The 14,443-nt window shown below is 57.7% G+C and overlaps 1 protein-coding gene across 1 annotated transcript; it reads left to right on the top strand.

Annotated features, from left to right (window-relative positions):
- Nucleotides 1-752: 752 nt before the first annotated feature.
- Nucleotides 753-10,533, top strand: BCL3 (BCL3 transcription coactivator). Its single transcript, XM_059152180.1, has 9 exons — nt 753-1,247; nt 2,978-3,131; nt 7,627-7,735; nt 7,955-8,159; nt 8,252-8,340; nt 8,538-8,615; nt 9,256-9,423; nt 9,657-9,774; nt 9,927-10,533. Exons 1-9 carry the CDS (start codon nt 992-994, stop codon nt 10,112-10,114), a joined length of 1,365 nt encoding a protein of 454 aa, XP_059008163.1. The 5' UTR covers nt 753-991; the 3' UTR covers nt 10,115-10,533.
- Nucleotides 10,534-14,443: the final 3,910 nt, after the last annotated feature.

Genomic DNA, 14,443 nt, shown 5'->3' with positions numbered 1-14,443 from the left:
TCGCTATCTCTCTGTCTCTCTTTCCCTTCGTCTCTCACGATCTCTTCGCCCAGAAGCTCGGGCTGGGTGCAGGGATCCCTCAGAGGGAGGCACATTCAGTGTTTCTCTGGGCACTTCCCCACCGTACCCCACCCCCAGCGAAGTTCGGATCCACCTTAGGGGACACCTGGAAGAGGCAGAGATGGCGAGAGGGCAGGCAGAGGGATAGCGCCTGGGCGCCTGCCGAGAACAGTCCCGGACCTGGGTGCGTCTTTTCTCCTCCCGCAAAGGAGGAAACCGCTCAGCGAAGGGAAGTGCCTGGTCAAGGTCACCCGGCGAGGAAATGGGAGTCGGGACTCGAACCCGCGCCGTAGTGAGCCCAGGGCCTCCTGGAATCCCACCCTGGGGGAGAGGCTGAGGGCAGCCGGCCACTCGAGAAAAGAGGGATAGTGAGAGACACAGACACAAGAGAGACACAGAGACAGAGATAGAAGGAGAGAGAGACCGATGAGACCCAGAGAGACACCCATCCAAACGGGAGAGTCAGAGACAGAGTCACAGCAAGGGAGACAAATAGCCAGAAACACCTAAACACTGAGGCAGCGACTGAGAGAGGCCCGCAGCCGCAGGGGTGGGGACCCCCAACGCCTGACCCCGCCTCCTGTCCCCCACACCCCCGCCCCGCGCCCGGGCCCAGCCGCCGGGGGCGCCGCCGGGTCGGGAGGGGGCGGGCACGGGGCGCGGCGCAGGCTGGACGCTCGGCGAGCAGCACCGCGAGGCGACGGGAGCGGCGGCGGGTCCAGGAAACCCCTGGGGCGGACGGGTGGCCCCGGGGAGGCCGGGGGCGGGGAGGCGGGCGACCGGCACCGCCCCGGCCGACAAAAGTCCCTTCAGTTCAGCCGGCGGCAGGGGAAGTCCCGGCGCCCGGCGCAGCCACCCTCCCGTGCCGCCGAGCCGAGCCGAGCCGAGCCGCGCTCCGGCCGCCTGCTCGGCCGCCGTCTCCGGCGGCCCCATGCCCCGATGCCCCGCGGGGGCCATGGACGAGGGGCCCGTGGACCTGCGCACCCGGCCCAAGGCCGCCGGGCCCCCCGGCGCCGCGCTGCCGCTCCGCAAGCGCCCGCTGCGCGCACCCTCCCCGGAACCCGTCGGCCCCCGCGGTCCCGCGGGCCCCGTGGTCCCCCCGGATCCCCTAGGCGGCAGCTCCGACTCCCCGGCGGTCCCCGCGGCCCCCCACGGACTGGCCCGACCAGAGGCGCTTTACTACCAGGGTGAGTGGCTCCCAAGGATCCTGGTCAGGTGGGGGTCAGACAGGGCATAGGGTCACCAAAGCCAGGGAACAGAGTTCAGGACACAAATACAGGGGCTCCCAGGGAGCCGAGAAGCTGGGGGACAGAATCCCAAGGACACAGATAGGGGATTACTGAGGAGCTGGGAGGGGGCAGAGCAGGAGGTCTCAGGGACACAGTTGTGGGAACATCCGGGAGCGGTGCCTTGGGACACAGATATGGGGGTCCCAGGACTCTGGGTGCCAGGGGGCCCTGAGGGACAGAGCCAAAGTCTGAGAGCCACAGATATGCAGACCCAGGGGCCAGTGCCTAGCGCTACAGATACGAAAGTCTGCAGAGCTTGTAGTCCCAAGAACACAGAGTTACAAGCTTTTTAGAACCCAGATATCTAGGATTATGAGGACTCAGTGCTTGGCAGTCGGGCCCAAGAAATTGGGGTTCTTGGCATCCAGATACACGGTGTCAAAGGGAGTTAGGGAAGCAGCGACTGGGGTTCTAAGAGGACATACTAGGGATGTCAGCCAGCAGATCAGAATCTCAGGAATCAGGATATCAGGGAACAGTGGGGATCAGGAGAACAGAGTTGGAGTTTTAAGCACCCCAATATCTGAGATCACAGGGATCCAAGGAAACAGACCCAGGCAGTGGGGGTCCTGAGGATTCAGCAGGACAGAGATCTGGTATTCTGGGCACCCAGTTATGTATGGTCGTAATACAGGCTCAAGGTGTCATCTGAGGTCAGGAATTCAGGTGGTCACAAAGTCAAGGCTTGGAGTTGAGGGTTCTAGGAACCAGGGACAGGATGGGGGAATTCTGGGACTGAAGGATTTAGGGCCGGGATGAAGAATTTGGGGGTGTTCAGGCAAAAGGCTACAGGGCACGAAGGCCTGGTACTGGAGAACGAGGACCTGCAAACTTGGGGGTGCACAGGTGGGGGCCCTCAAGAGTCTGGAGATGACAGGAGGCCAAGCACCATTCTCCCCATTCTGTCTCAAGGGAGGGGGATCCCCTTCCACAGCTGTGCCCACATCACCCACCCCTGAGTGACCCCAAAGCTGCAGAGAGCCCATACCTAGTGCTTCCAGACTTTGGCCCAGTTCCACCCCATCAGAATACAGCAGTTAGAAAGCCTCGGGGTGTGCATCAGGAAGCCTGCCACTGCTCCCTTCCCTTTCCCATTCCCTGGATGAAAACCCTGGCCTCAGTTTTCCCCATCTGTGTGATGGGTGGAAATGACTTTGCTGCCATGGTGTCTGGCGTCTGACTCCACTCCTCTCTCCTTCTGACCCACCTTTCTCCCCAACTCTCTACACAGTCACCCCACACGCTACACTCAGTGCTTCAGCCATTCCTAACCTTCTTCAGTCACAAATTCACTCAGCAAACGGGTCCTGGGGTCCCCCGATGGGTGATGATGGGATTCAGGCCTGTCCTTAAGGAATTCTGCCTAGTAGGGCACGGGGAGTCAGACTAGTGAAGAGATAAGTGACAAAGACAGTGACCAGGGCTTAGGGGAGATAGTGAAGTGAGGAAGCCACCTGAGTCCAGAAGGATGTGGAAGACCAGTCTGTCTTGGACATTTGGGGCCCAGTATTAAATGAAAAAGGGACCTAGAAAAAGGGGCAGGTGACACAGCAGGTGCGAAGGCCTGGATGTAGGGGTGAGTCGGGGGTCTGCGGGTTTTGCCTCACCCACGTCCTTTCTCTGTCCAGGACCTTTACTGCCCATATACCCCACCCCGACTATGGGCTCACTCTTTCCTCTCCTGAACCTGCCTACACCCCTGTACCCCATGGTATGCTCCATGGAACACCCTTTGTCAGCTGACATCGCCGTGGCCACCCGTGCAGATGAGGATGGAGACACGTGAGTAAAGCACCCCCATAAATGGGGGAGCCAGCCCTCCCCCCACCTCACCCACCACAACACAGGGACACTCAGCTTGGGCTTTCGAGTTCCCTCAGCTGAGTTAGAGTCCCGTCTCCACTGCTGGCTGTGACTTGGAGCAAGGTCCCCCCACTTCCCCACTCTGCGCCTCAGTATCCTCTTTTGGAAAATGGGGACTCTGAGAGCCCTTACCACCCAGGACTGTTTCTGAAGCAGGGGGCTTCAAAATGTTTATCAGAATCCAGACCTGAGAGGGGCGCCTGGCGGGCTCAGTTGGTAGAGCATACAAGTTCTTGATCTCGGGGTCGTGAGTTCAAGCTCCATGTTGGGTATAGGGATCGCTTTTTAAAAATAAAATAATAAAATATTACCCAGTGATACCCAAAAATTATTTTTAAAGAAATCCAGACATGCGAAAGATCTTTAAGCAATAGATTTGTTATGTGAATTACACATGCTAAGCTCTTAGCACTGAGCCTGCTAAGTTACAAGTGCTCAATAAGTATTACTTAATACTACTGTCATCATTACTTTACATTATACCCAGCACACATCCACACGTAGAAGCTTGAAATAAAAATTGCTCAGAACAAGAGTCCCCTTCCTAGATGGAATCTACTCTGTATTTTCTCTTCTAGTCTGTTCCACTGTTTCATGGTCATAGAGGTTAGTCAATTAAGTTGACAGTCTCTGTAAACTGATTTCACAAATGCCATAGATCGCCTGCAGTTGGGAGAACATGTCCTCGAGGCTGCTGAGAACTGCTGCAGGGGAAGGGTCTGCTCTGTGCCTGGCACACAGTAAACGCTCGACACCCTTGACCGTGCCCATTATTATTTCATCCACCCAGGTTTGAATTCCAGCTGGCCGCTTTCTCGCCCCTCTCTGCCAGTCTCCCCCCCACCCACCTTAAAAACAAGAACCATCAGTGTGTGAAAGTGTGTGAGACAGACAAGGAATGGCTTCTATAAACTGTCTATCTGGGAATTGATAGGGATGGAAAGGATAAGCTCACTGCTGCAGAAAGTGGGGGGGCAGGGGGTCCTCTATCACTGGCCAACTTTGTGACGTCACATCCTGGAGCCTCAGCACCCCTTTCTGGAAATCCGGGCTTATACCGGACCTATCAAAATTAGGATTCAGAGCAACGATGTACAGACGCAGAGAACACAGAAGGGCCGGTCACACAGTAGGTCCTCCACACAGGGGATGGGGGGAGTTGTTCTCACAGACCTCCCCAGGTGCTTCTGGGCCATTCTGTAGGTCCAAGCAGGAGAAAGTGTCTGAGCTATCTAAAAGGCTGAATAAAACTAGTTCCTCCCACTCTAGGTACCTCTGGGGTCATCAGCGAAATAGATTTTGTATCTGCAAAAAAAATCATCCGGGGATGATTTTGTTTGCAGCCTGTGAACACGGGCCGCAGAAGGCGGCCTTGGCACACCAATCTCAAATCCTGCGCCCCACCCGCCCTCCCCCCCCCCCTTCCCTCCAAAGCAAACACTTCAGCCTCAGCTGCCTGTTGGGGGAAATCCCTTCCCGCAGAACTTGACCGCAGCCCAGCTGCTCTGCCTCCCCCACGTCAGCAGCCGTCACTCACTCGCAGCCTCCCCCTCCCGGCGTTCAGTCTAACCTTAACCCCTTCCGCTGGGGCCAAGACTTTACCGGAATGGACAGCTGGCTATGCTGGGAGTGGGGGAGGGGGACAGGTTATGTCTGGGTCCCCAAAGCAGCAAAGCTTAGTTGGGAGCCTGGACTTCTAGGGACTCAAGGGAGCAAGAATCTCGGGGCATCTGGACCCTCAACAGGTCCGGGTACTGTATTCGGTACAGCACCGGGAAGCTGGAGATCTGGGTCTTCCTCCAAGAGAGAGGGGAGGTGTTCCGAGTCCCAGAGAGCAGAGGTCCGGGTACTGTATTCCTTGACCCCTGGGGAAGTTAAGGAACGGGTTACAGAACAGCTTGGGGGTTTGTAACTCACAGGGACTAGGGAAGTTGGTATCCGCCAAGAGTTGGGGCACCATATAACCGGACCCTAAGAGATCTCAGGGGTGGATGCCAGGATATGGGGGATAAGGAGCCAGCTGGAGTCTGAACCCTGAAGGGTGGAGTTCCAGAGGAGCCCCTAAGCTGGAAAACTTGGGGTTCTTTCCCCCCCCGGGGAAGCTTAGGTCTCTTTGATTGGCCTCCCTCCTCCACCCCACGCGAGGATGGAAATGGGGGTGCCGGGGGTGGCCGGGGTAGATCCCCGGCAGGAGGCTTCCCTCCCCCGGGAGCAGGAAGCGGAGCCCCGCCCAGCAGACCTGTTACTGGAAGTCCGAGGGCTGGGCCGCCCCTCCCGTCCCCACTTCCTCCAGCCCCGCCCCACCCCCTGCAGCCCGCGCGTTTATGGGAACTCAGGCCTGGACGGTTTCTCTGAAATCATTCGCTCTCTCTGCCCTCACTTAACCCCGCCCGCCCCAAGAGGGACCCAGGCCGGGCTTCCTGGGAGATGGAGGGAGGGAAGGGAGCCGTTCTCCGGGCCCCTCCCCACTCCCACCTCCTCCCCCGGCCCAGCTCCGGCCCCTCCCCCAATATTTTCCTTGTAAATTTGGCTTTCACGGATCAGGATCTCCAGGTTCCGCATTTCACCCGCAGAGCCCTCTGTGGGCGATGCCGTCTGGGGGAGAAAAGCGGAGGGCCACGTGACTTGGCTCTGGCTCTTCCACAGCTAAGGAGGGCTGCAGGCCAGTCTGCACCCCGGCCTGCTTAACCCCCTCAAAGCCTCCAGGGGGGCGGGGGAGGGGAGCAGGGGGATGAGGCTGCTGCGGGATCTCTCCCCAGCTACCAAAGCACTTAGGGAGCTGGTTTACCCTGCGAATTCTGGAAGCACGTTCCACGGTGGCGAGGCCCGCTGTTCACCTGCTTTACTTAGCAGGACTCTGGTTAGGAAGCGGTAGTGGTGGTTGAGAAGGTCGTTGCTCTAGTGAGTGGAGATGTTGTGCAGGAGAACGTTGTGCAGCCCGTGTGTATACAGTCACCCCTGTAAGCTCAGTGTTCATGTGGCCATCCCCCCACCCCCAGACACACAAACATACACACAGTCATCACAGACTTCCCTGGCTCTTCCAGGTCGGCAGCTGTGGGCAGGAGCCCAGAGTGTATTGGGAAACTTCTCCAGATCAAGGCTGGTGGGGAGGAAGCAGGATTAGGCAAAAATCAGACTGCTGGGGGTCGCAGCAGGGGGGGGGGGCTTAGCTGACCTCCCACCCACCCAGGGAATGCAGCAGTTGTAGTGTTATTTAGAGATGGGGCCAAAAAGCTAGCACTGTGCCAGCACTGACCAGCCACTGGATGCCATGGGATGGCAGCTGTCCCCCGCTCATGACCCGGACAAGCAGTGCTTTTCAGCGGAGGGTAATTCCCAGAGAGAGCTGAGAGCCCACAAGCTTCCCAGAAGCTGACGGAGTGAGTCCTAAAGTCCAGAAGGAGGGGGGAACACGACCCTGGGTGTCCAGAGCAGTGACCCCGTCCCAGTATATCCCACCTCCCCTTTGGGCAAAAATCCCTCCAAATAAGTGAATGCTCAGGGGTTGGAGGCTGAGTGTGACTTGCAATCCCAACTGCTGGAGAGAACGTCGCACTCAGGTCACGGATGAGCAGCGGGGGCAGGGAGAGAAGGGGGAGCGCGCTCACCAGCTTCAAGGATGGCCAGGGGCCACCGCGATGGGTTCATTCATGCAGGGCATGCTTGTGGCACACCTACTCAGCCCCAGCTGCGCTCCTAGGCACCGCGCAGAGACCCAAGCAGACAAAACGCCCAGCCCTGGGTGGCGCTGACATTCTAGAAGGGGAGACTCAGACAGGAAACAAGTAAAACTGTACAATGTCAGGTGATGATGTGGAGGAAAATTAAGCAGGGGAAGGGGGGGAAAGGGGAGTGAGCCGTGGCCACACCATTTCATTTCATTTGGGCAGAGGCCCAAATGAGGAGAGCAGGTTGTGCAGAGGATGGGGCGGGGGTGGGCGTGGGAGTGACTCTTCCAGACAGAGGAACAGCCAGTGCAAAGGCTCTAGGAGGCAAGCAAGTGTGCTTGTTCTGTTTAGGCACAGCAAGGAAGCCAAGAAGGGTGAAGGGAGCAGAAGCCAAATGGATTGAAAAGGGGGAGGCAGGATCACAGAGGGCTTGTCTAGCCTTGATGCCGAGGGTTCTGAGCAGGGGAGGGACTTGACCTGATTGAGGTTGTAGAAGGGTCTCTCTGGCTGCTAGGTGGGCGACAAGACAGTGGGGCAGAGGTGGGAGGCAGCAGGGAGGCCAGTGAGGAGGGAACAGTCCAGGAGTGAGGGCGATGGTGGCTGAACGGGGATAAGGGAGTGAGGCTCAGGAGTGGCTGGATGCTGTATCCACTCCAAAGTAGTCGGCACGTGTTGGACTTAGCAAAGTGTGTGGCGGTGAGAGGTGACCAGCCCCTCTAACGCCTGTGATTTCCCCACCCCAGGCCACTCCACATCGCCGTGGTCCAGGGCAATCTGGCAGCCGTGCACCGCCTGGTCAGCCTCTTCCAGCATGGGGGCCGGGAGCTGGATATCTACAACAACCTGCGGCAGGTGAGCCTGGGGGCCTGGATCTGATGGAAGAGAGGCTTGAGGGTCTGGATTCCTGAGTCCTAGGAGCTGGGGGAGGGGCACGGTGGTGCTGACTCTTGAATCTTATAGAGGACGGACTCCAGATTTCTGGTCCCCTGAGTAAAACTGGAGCTGGTGGGGGGCGGTCAGGACGGGGACACAGGGCAAGGCCCAGGTCCCTCACAGTCTCTGTGCCCCCAGACACCGCTACACCTGGCTGTGATCACCACATTGCCATCTGTGGTCCGGCTGCTAGTGATGGCTGGTGCCAGCCCCATGGCACTGGACCGCCATGGCCAGACGGCAGCCCACCTGGCGTGTGAGCACCGCAGCCCGACCTGCTTGCGTGCCCTGCTGGACAGTGCAGCCCCGGGCACTGTGGATCTGGAGGCCCGCAATTACGATGGTGAGCACCTACCCTGGCGCCGGGTGGGTCTGTCTGGCAAGACTTCAGGTCCAGCCCCAGACCCAGGTTAACTGAGTCTTCCTGTACCGCAGGGCTTACCGCCCTGCACGTGGCCGTGAACATGGAGTGCCCCGAAGCCGTTCTGCTCTTGCTGGAGCGGGGTGCGGACATCGATGCGGTGGTGAGCAGGCCCGGGCCAAGGGGGTGGGGCCGAGAGGAGCTGGGGGGGCGGGACTTACGTGGAGACCGCACTAGTGGGTGGGGTGGGACTTCCAGTGTCTGACCCGATTGGGATGGTGGACCAAGCAGCTGGGATATTGGCGGGCTGATTGGGCAGAGCTTAGAAAGGCTCACAAAGACCTTCCCGCCCTTCTGCAGGACATTAAAAGCGGCCGCTCCCCGCTCATCCACGCAGTGGAAAACAACAGCCTTAGTATGGTGCAGCTACTGCTGCAGGTGGGTACAGCCCCTGCCTCTGGCCTCTCGCCCACCCTTCCCTCCGGCACTGGCCCAGCAGTCGCCCCTGTCCCTGACACCGACCCTGCTTTCCTGCTCTGGCTCCCGCTCTTGCTACACTTCCAGATCTGTCCCTTCCTTCTAGGCCTCGTTATATCAACCCTGTGCTTCACTACCCAACCCCTCTTGTCCGGGACCTTCTTCCTTTTTTCCCCCGCCCCCAAAGAGAGCTGGGCCGTTGCAGCGCCTGCCTTGCGCACCCCGCCTTCTCGCTTTGGTCCTTTCCGCGTGCTATCCTTCCGCCCCGCCTAGACTCTGGACCTTTCCTTTCAATGGCTCCGCCCCTACCTCGGCGGGCCGGGACCGCGGGTGTCTATCCCGGGTTGACCACCATGCCTGCTCAGTCCCGCTCCGGGCCACCTTGGGTTCTGGCTTTCGCCCTTCCGTCACCCATCCCGGATCTAGTCCCGCCCAGGTCCGTGCCTCTGTCCGGGGACCCCAGCCTCGGTCCCCAGCCCTGGTCCCCAGCCCTTCGCTCGACCTCATCCCGGCCCCGCCCCTCCTCTGGCCCCGCCCCCACCGCATCCACCGCCCCTCCCGCCGGGCGCTGGGGGTCCTGACCCGCGGTCCCGCCCCGCAGCACGGCGCCAATGTGAACGCTCAGATGTACTCGGGCAGCTCGGCGCTGCACTCGGCGTCCGGCCGCGGGCTCCTCCCGCTCGTGCGCACGCTGGTCCGCAGCGGCGCCGACAGCGGCCTCAAGAACTGCCACAACGACACGCCGCTCATGGTGGCGCGCAGCCGCCGGGTGAGTGTGAGCGCGGGGGTGGGGGGGGGGGGAGGAGGACCTTGCCCGAGGCCGGCCCGCGTGAATGGGACATCTCGGTGCGCGCGAGGGAGGGGGCGGCCTGTGGTCCCAGCGAGCTCTGACAGCGGACACGGAGACGCGAGCCGGCTCCGTGCACGAAGAGAACGGAGAGAGCGAGCGCTGCGTGGGCTGGAGCAACCTGGTGCTGACCCCCATTTTCCATCCTTCTGCAGGTCATCGACATCCTGAGGGGGAAGGCGACCCGGCCTGCTCCGGCATCACAGCCAGAGCCCTCGCCAGAGCGCAGTGCCACCACCTCCCCTGAGAGCAGCAGCCTCCTCAGCTCTAACGGTGAGAACCGATCTCCCTCCCGGACACCAACTGCCAGCCCCTCCCTCAGAGCCCTCCAGACCCCTGTGCCCTTCCCCCGGGCCCCCAAAGCGCCCGCCCAGGTGGGTCTGGTCCTGTGTCTCCTGACTCCCACCCCTCTCTTCTTCCCACAGGTCTCCTTTCTGCGTCACCCTCCTCCTCACCCTCCCAGTCTCCCCCCAAGGATCCACCTGGATACCCCATGGCTCCCCCCAGTTTCTTCCTTCCTCCCTCATCTCCGCCTGGCTTCCTGCCCTTCGCTGGGGTCCTCCGAGCCCCTGGCCGGCCGGTGCCCCCCTCCCCAGCTCCAGGAGGCAGCTGAGAGGGATGGGGGGGGCAGATCTCAGACTCATGCGGGGGGGTACCTCCCTGCCCTGTGGGGCCAACCCTCCTAGAAACTGTGAAGACCTCACTCTGCCTCCCCCCCTCCAGGACTAGGATTTGCACAGAGGCACAAGCATCTACCCATAAACCCCCTCTTCTGAGCAGATATCTTACCTGTGACCCAGGACTCTTACCCCTGTTACTCTCAGGCACCAGTCCCCTGTCTGGAATTCCACCCAGATTCCTTCTCCCCCAGAACTGGTTTGGAACCAGGGAATAGTCACTCCTCTCTCGCCCTGCCACTCCACCAAGATGGATGAGTGGGGGAGACAGGCTGTAGCCAGGCACTGATAACAAATGTAAATTATGAGGCATTTTGGTTGGATTTCTTTTGTAATAAACTATTTTTGTACCATACCCTGGCTGGGCTGGGCCTGTTTCATGGGGAGGCCTGGAGGAAGTGTGTTTGTGTGTGCACACAGCTGGGCTGGGCATCCTCTCCAGCTGCCTCCAGGAGTGACCTTGTGAGCCTCTCACTGAGGATGACACGTGTGGGTGACTCTGGGACGTCTAATGTGTTCCTTGTGTCGTGGCACTGTGCCATCATTTGTGGCGACGACACAGTGTTGAGATCTTTCCAGGGGACCCTTTTGGATTCCACAGAGATCCTGGCCGTCTGCATGCATGTGTGTATGTGTATGTTTCTGAGGTTTGTGGGTCCCTGTCGTGTCCCGTGACCTTGTGCTCAGCAGTTGGGGGAGCGTTCCCAGGGTTGAAACCTATGGTCATCCTGTGATGGTGGTATGTGACTACCTCACTTGGCGGGCCACGTTTTGTGTGTCAGAGCCCCCCTGACATACGAGGTTTGGGTTTTGACTCTGTGGGTGTGTCACTTCTAGGTCACTCAGGGTTTGCCTTCATCTCCTGTCACCCCTGTCCCAAAGCACCCCATTTAGTAGCTTAAAACAACTGATAGATTCCCTTACAGTTCTAGAGGTCGTAAATCCAAAATCCGTTTCACTGGCCCAATGTCAAGGTGTCAACAGGGCTGGTCCTTCCAGAAGCTCTAGGGGAGGATCTGTCCCCTTTCCTTTTACAGCCTCTAGAGGTGCTTGCCTGCCTTGTCTCATGGTCCCTGCTATCCTTGGATCTCTTGCTTCCATCTGCATTTCTTCAGTGTTTTTTTTTAAAGATTTTATTTATTTATTTGACAGAGATCACAAGTAGGCAGAGAAGCAGGCAGAGAGAGAGAGAGGAGGGAGCAGGCTCCCCACTGAGCAGAGCCCGATGTGGGGCTCTATCCCAGGACCCTGGGATCACGACCTGAGCCGAAAGCAGAGGCTTTAACCCACTGAGCCACCCAGGCACCCCTCGTCTTTGGTTTTTTAAAGATTTTATTTATTTGGCAGAGAGAGCGCATGGGAGGAGGGGCGGAGAGAGGGTGAGAATCTCAAGCAGGACTCTGTGCTGAGCACAGAGCCAGACACGGGGCTCAGTCTCACGATCCTGGGATCATGACCTGAGCCAAATTCAAGAATCAGACATTCAACCCCATGAAACACGCAGGTGCCCCTCTACTCCATTCCTACCCGGATTACCCTGCGATTATACTGGACCCATCAAAGAATCCAAGTTTCTCTCCTCATCTCAAGAGGCTTAATTTCATGTGCAAAAGCCCTTTTGCCATTTAGAGTCACTTCCACAGATCACAGGGATTTGAACATCAGTATTCCTGAGAGCCTTTATTCAGCCCACCCCAGGCTTCAATATGAGAAGCAACATTACTAGGAGGCGGGTATAGGGGAAGAGACTTGCTACGGGGATCTGAGCATTGGGGAAGGAAGATGAGTGTATGGTGGGGGAGACCGAGGACAAGCTGGAACCCCCAAGGAAGGACTCGAACCCACGTTGGTCCCCACTGCCCCAAGCTTGATGAAAAGGGTGTCCTGTGGGAGAAGCTGGCAACAGTGGTCCCATTCTATTGGTGAGTGCTTCTGAGTGATGCTTTCTTTTTTTTAATGGGGGCCTCACTGAACCTCTGGCTCTTCATCTATCTTGGCCACTATGACGTGTCTGCTGCCACCACTCCATGACACGTTTTTTGTTTTGTTTTGTTTTGTTGGTCAGAAAGAGAGAGAGAAAGCACCAGGAGCAGGCAGACAGGCAGGCAGAGGTGGAGAGAGATGCAGGCTCCCCGCCGAGCCAGGAGCCCAATGCGGGACTCGATCCCAGGACCCTGGGATCATGACCTGAGCCGAAAGCAGCGGGTTAACCCACTGAGCTACCCAGGCGTCCCACTCCATGACACATTGTATCTTTGGGGCCAGTCGCCTTAATGTCTTCCTGGGAGACAATGTCGGGTACCCCCCGACTTAGCTGGCTATACATCTTGGGGTGTGTTTGTGACCACGTGCCGCTGTTTCTGAACCCACTTCTGGGCCACAGTGTCCCCGCCGGGACCTGACCTTAGAGGGTCCCTTGGTTTCCTAAGGGCTGCTGTCACAAATGGCCACAACCCAGGGGGTGTAAGACAAAGGAAAGTTATCCTCTTGTTGTTCTAGAGGCCAGGGGTCTGAATTCAAGTGGTCGGCAGGGCAGTACTCTCTCCAAAGGCCCCATTCCCTTCCAGCAGCTCCTGGCCCCAGCGCTGCAGGGCTGTGAGTACCTCCCTTGGCTCCCTGCCTCCGTCTTCTTGTGGCCTCTCTGCGTGTCTGTGTCTCCTCTTCCATCTCCTGGAAGGACACACGTCAGCGGATTTAGGGCCCACCTAGATAATCCAAGATGATCTCATCTCAAGATCCTTCCCTTAATTGTACCTGCAAAAACCTTCTTCCCCAAATAAGGTCACATTCACAAGTTCCAGGAGTTAGGATAGGGCCATATTTTTATGGGGAGAGGGACCCACCATTCAATCCCCTACAGAGAGAATGTTGAGCCTCCCCCCATGCAAACAGTTGTGTGTGAGAATTTCCCCTGTGATAATCCCCCAACCCGTATAAGACTACGCACGATGACCGTCTCTCCAGTAGGCCATGAGCTCTGGGAGGGCAGCGCTGGGCCTCCTTCCCTGTGGCCCACCCCCCAACCACAGCAGCCAGCACAAATCGCCTGGCGCAGAGCAGACCCTTGAGAAGTAATGGCCGAGTGAATGGGACACCCCCACCCTCGCCCATACCCTCCACGTCATGGCACCCGTGATTCTCCGTGGCCGCATCTGGTCCCGTGTCACCATATGTGACCGTTTGAGGGTATGAAAAGAAACATAGGGGGTACCTGGGTGGCTCAGTCGGTTAAGGGTTATGATCCTGGGTCCTGGGATCGTGCCCTAAACATCAGGCTCCCTGTTCAGGTGGGAGGCTGCTTCTCCCTCTCCCTCTGCCCCTCTCCCCTGCCTGCCCATTCTTGCTCTCTCTGTCAAATAAATAAATACAACCTTAAAAAAAAAAAGGAATGTAAATATCAGTAGTCATTTATTGTCCATGACAGCACCCATATTCCAGATGAGAAAACTGAGAGCCCGAGAGAGCAAACTTCCCATCCAAGCGCAGGTCTGCGCCTTCAAAGCCCATGCTCATGGTCACGGGGCCCTCTTGCCAGGCAGGAAAGTCGTGCATCTATTATTTTAACTGTGCACACCAGGCATGTGCTCACGCACACATTGCTACCGGAAAGGATAAAAAGTGCATGCATCATTGAAAGTATAGGCCCGAGAGTCAGACCTGAGTTCGAGTCCTGCCCTTCCATTTCCTGGCTGTGTGACCTCCAGCGACATCACAGCCCTGAGCCCGTTTCCTCATCTGTGGAAAGGAGGCATAATAATGGGTCCACCCTGCCAGTTTGTCAAGAGGATTTTTTTTTTAAGATTTTAAAATCTGAGCGGAAGACAGATGCTTTACCCAGTGAGCCGCCCAGGTGCCCTGTTGTGAGAATTAAACACCAATGAATTTGTACAGTGCTTATAACAGCATGGTGCTGAGAAAGAACTTGATAAACAGGAATTGGGAATTGGTTTTGAAGGTGGCAAGCCAGGGAAAGGAAAGAGGATGGGACCTATTTGTCTTGATGGAAAAATGAGGTAATGAAGACCTAGCCTAGATGTGTGCATTACCTAGACTTTTTATTCAGCTGTTCTAACAAAAACTAAAAAACAGAGTGGCTTAAATAAGGTGGAAGTTATTTTTCTCTCATGTAAAGGTCCAATTAATGTACCCAGGGCTAGAATAGTAGCTTGAGAATGTCAGAGATCCAGACTCCTACTTTGCAGCTCGTCTGCCTTCACTTGACATACGTACCCCCATGGTCCAAGATGGCTGCTCCAGCACCCACC

This window comes from Mustela lutreola, chromosome 16, assembly GCF_030435805.1.
Source record: "Mustela lutreola isolate mMusLut2 chromosome 16, mMusLut2.pri, whole genome shotgun sequence".
NCBI lineage: Eukaryota > Metazoa > Chordata > Mammalia > Carnivora > Mustelidae > Mustela > Mustela lutreola.
Note: the sequence above shows the minus strand (reverse complement) of the source record. Positions and strands in the feature narration are given on the sequence as shown.

What these genes read in the sequence shown, in the direction of transcription:
- BCL3 (XM_059152180.1), top strand. Translation starts at nt 992, where the DNA reads ATGCCCCGATGCCCCGCGGGGGCCATGGACGAGGGGCCCGTGGACCTG. An exon ending in GCAGATGAGGATGGAGACAC is followed by an intron (nt 3,132 to 7,626) that starts GTGAGTAAAGCA and finishes TCCCCACCCCAG; the next exon opens with GCCACTCCACATCGCCGTGG. An exon ending in CAGCCTCCTCAGCTCTAACG is followed by an intron (nt 9,775 to 9,926) that starts GTGAGAACCGAT and finishes TTCTTCCCACAG; the next exon opens with GTCTCCTTTCTGCGTCACCC.